The following is a 1,718-nucleotide window of genomic DNA, read 5'->3' on the forward strand; positions in this document are numbered from 1 at the left end:
CTTTCCCTCCTCCTCCAAAACAATCAGCTCCCAAAAACATTTTGTGCCTATTTTGCCCTGAGAAATGAGTGTTGTTTGCAATTTAGTGACTTCTTTTCCTATCAGAAGTTGGACATACATTATATTTCAGATGTGCTGGATTGAAGCCATTGTTTTTGCATTGTTCTTGATGCTCTTCTTCATTGCACCTTCTCATCTTGGGTTTCCTTGTTCTTTGTTTCCTTTTTTAAAATAATGGCAAAAAATACGAGCCGGTGTAGCAATAGCAGTTCTGCTGGGGAGGAGAAAATTGAGATATCGGTGTGTCCCTGCAAAGATGCCATGATTGAACTAGAGTAGAAAGACCTCATTCCAAAATTGGCTTGTGGATATGTGTAAAGTCAGCATTAAAAAGCTGACTTCGATAATGAAGTAGGAAGCCTGTGATAATGGCCAGGGCAAAAGACAATGCGAGAGTTGTCCAAACCAAGCAAGTGACATTGTGGTAAAATAGCATCTGTTTAATGAGGTCCTAACTCTTATGTTAAGAAATCTGGAACTCTAACTGGGACAAGAAACAGGTGTGTACCATTTAAGTAATTTATTTATTTGTTAGACTTTTACCCCGCCCTCCCGCCGAAGCGGCTCAGGGTGGCTCCGAAGCGGCTCAGGGCTGTTCAAAAAAAAAAAATTCCCAGGTATAAATCATCCAGAAATTAGTGGGTGCAAATATATTTCGGAATTTTATAGAAGTTTCAATTCTTTTCTCGATCTCAAGTCATAAAGCATGTTACCAAAGAACAACAGAGCATTAAACATAAAACATTTATTGGTGATAGATGTTAATTATTATTACAATTAGAGGATTGTGTCTTCCAATTAAGGCACGTTACCTTGAGCTATGATTCATACGTCATTCAGTTTAATTAAAAGTTGCATACTCTTACTCCTGCACCTCTTTTTTACAGGTTACTAAAGCTTTCCTTGGCTGTCCAGGACAAATAACTCTTCATACCCAACCATTCCTTGTGTGCGGCGGCGATGGATTTATTCATTCCAACTTTGATGGTTGTATAGAGTCAGCCATCAGTATTGTGGAGGCTTTAAAGTCCAGTTTGTAGGATTTTCATTGGGCTTCTTTTCCAGCATCAGTTTATATCGATGATGAATTATACAATGATATACTAAAACTCCGTATACTTGACCCGCTTGTCCTCTATTTTAAGAAAATAAATCATGAAAAGACTTCAAAGGTTTCTCAGATTTATAGCAGTAGTAGTGAATGTTGCTTATTTATTTGCTCTGCCTAGGGGACAATAACTGGCATAACTGTCGTGGCTTCTCTGGGTGTCAAAAGTGCCCGGAGAAGGGCAGTATGCTTTCTGTCTTCACCCAAATCACTCCCCGAAATTGAGGGAAACCAGGACTTCATTCTTACAGCGTCCACCTCCCAATGAACAGTAAAAAGGCCACCATGGTGTCATATTCACATGGTAAAATGAACTTGTGAAACGTTCAAGTGACCTAATCATAAACAATACTAAGGTAGGGGGAGGGATGTTTGTTTCAAAACATGCTTTGAATGTTATTTTACTGTACAGGAAGAGAATGCTCCAGTTCCTTCTGCTTCCTGTTTCTCTGCAGCAACGTCATGTCCAAAATACAGCCTCTCAGTATCTTCCCCATTGCGGTGATGAAACGGCTGTATTTTGGATGTGGTGCTACTGCAGAAGAACAGG

The 1,718-nt window shown here is 39.6% G+C and overlaps 1 protein-coding gene across 1 annotated transcript in view; it reads left to right on the plus strand.

Annotated features, from left to right (window-relative positions):
• Positions 1 to 1,189, plus strand: part of LOC107121105 (renalase-like) — a 40,388-nt gene extending 39,199 nt beyond the window's left edge. Inside the window, exon 5 of the mRNA XM_015423963.1 lies at positions 948 to 1,189. Within this exon, the coding sequence (XP_015279449.1) occupies positions 948 to 1,100 (153 nt within the window). The 3' untranslated portion in view covers positions 1,101 to 1,189. The remainder of the gene's footprint in view (positions 1 to 947) is intronic.
• Positions 1,190 to 1,718: the final 529 nt, after the last annotated feature.

Source organism: Gekko japonicus, unplaced genomic scaffold (genome assembly GCF_001447785.1).
Source record: "Gekko japonicus isolate JY-2015 unplaced genomic scaffold, Gekko_japonicus_V1.1 scaffold2325, whole genome shotgun sequence".
In the NCBI taxonomy this organism is placed as follows: domain Eukaryota; kingdom Metazoa; phylum Chordata; class Lepidosauria; order Squamata; family Gekkonidae; genus Gekko; species Gekko japonicus.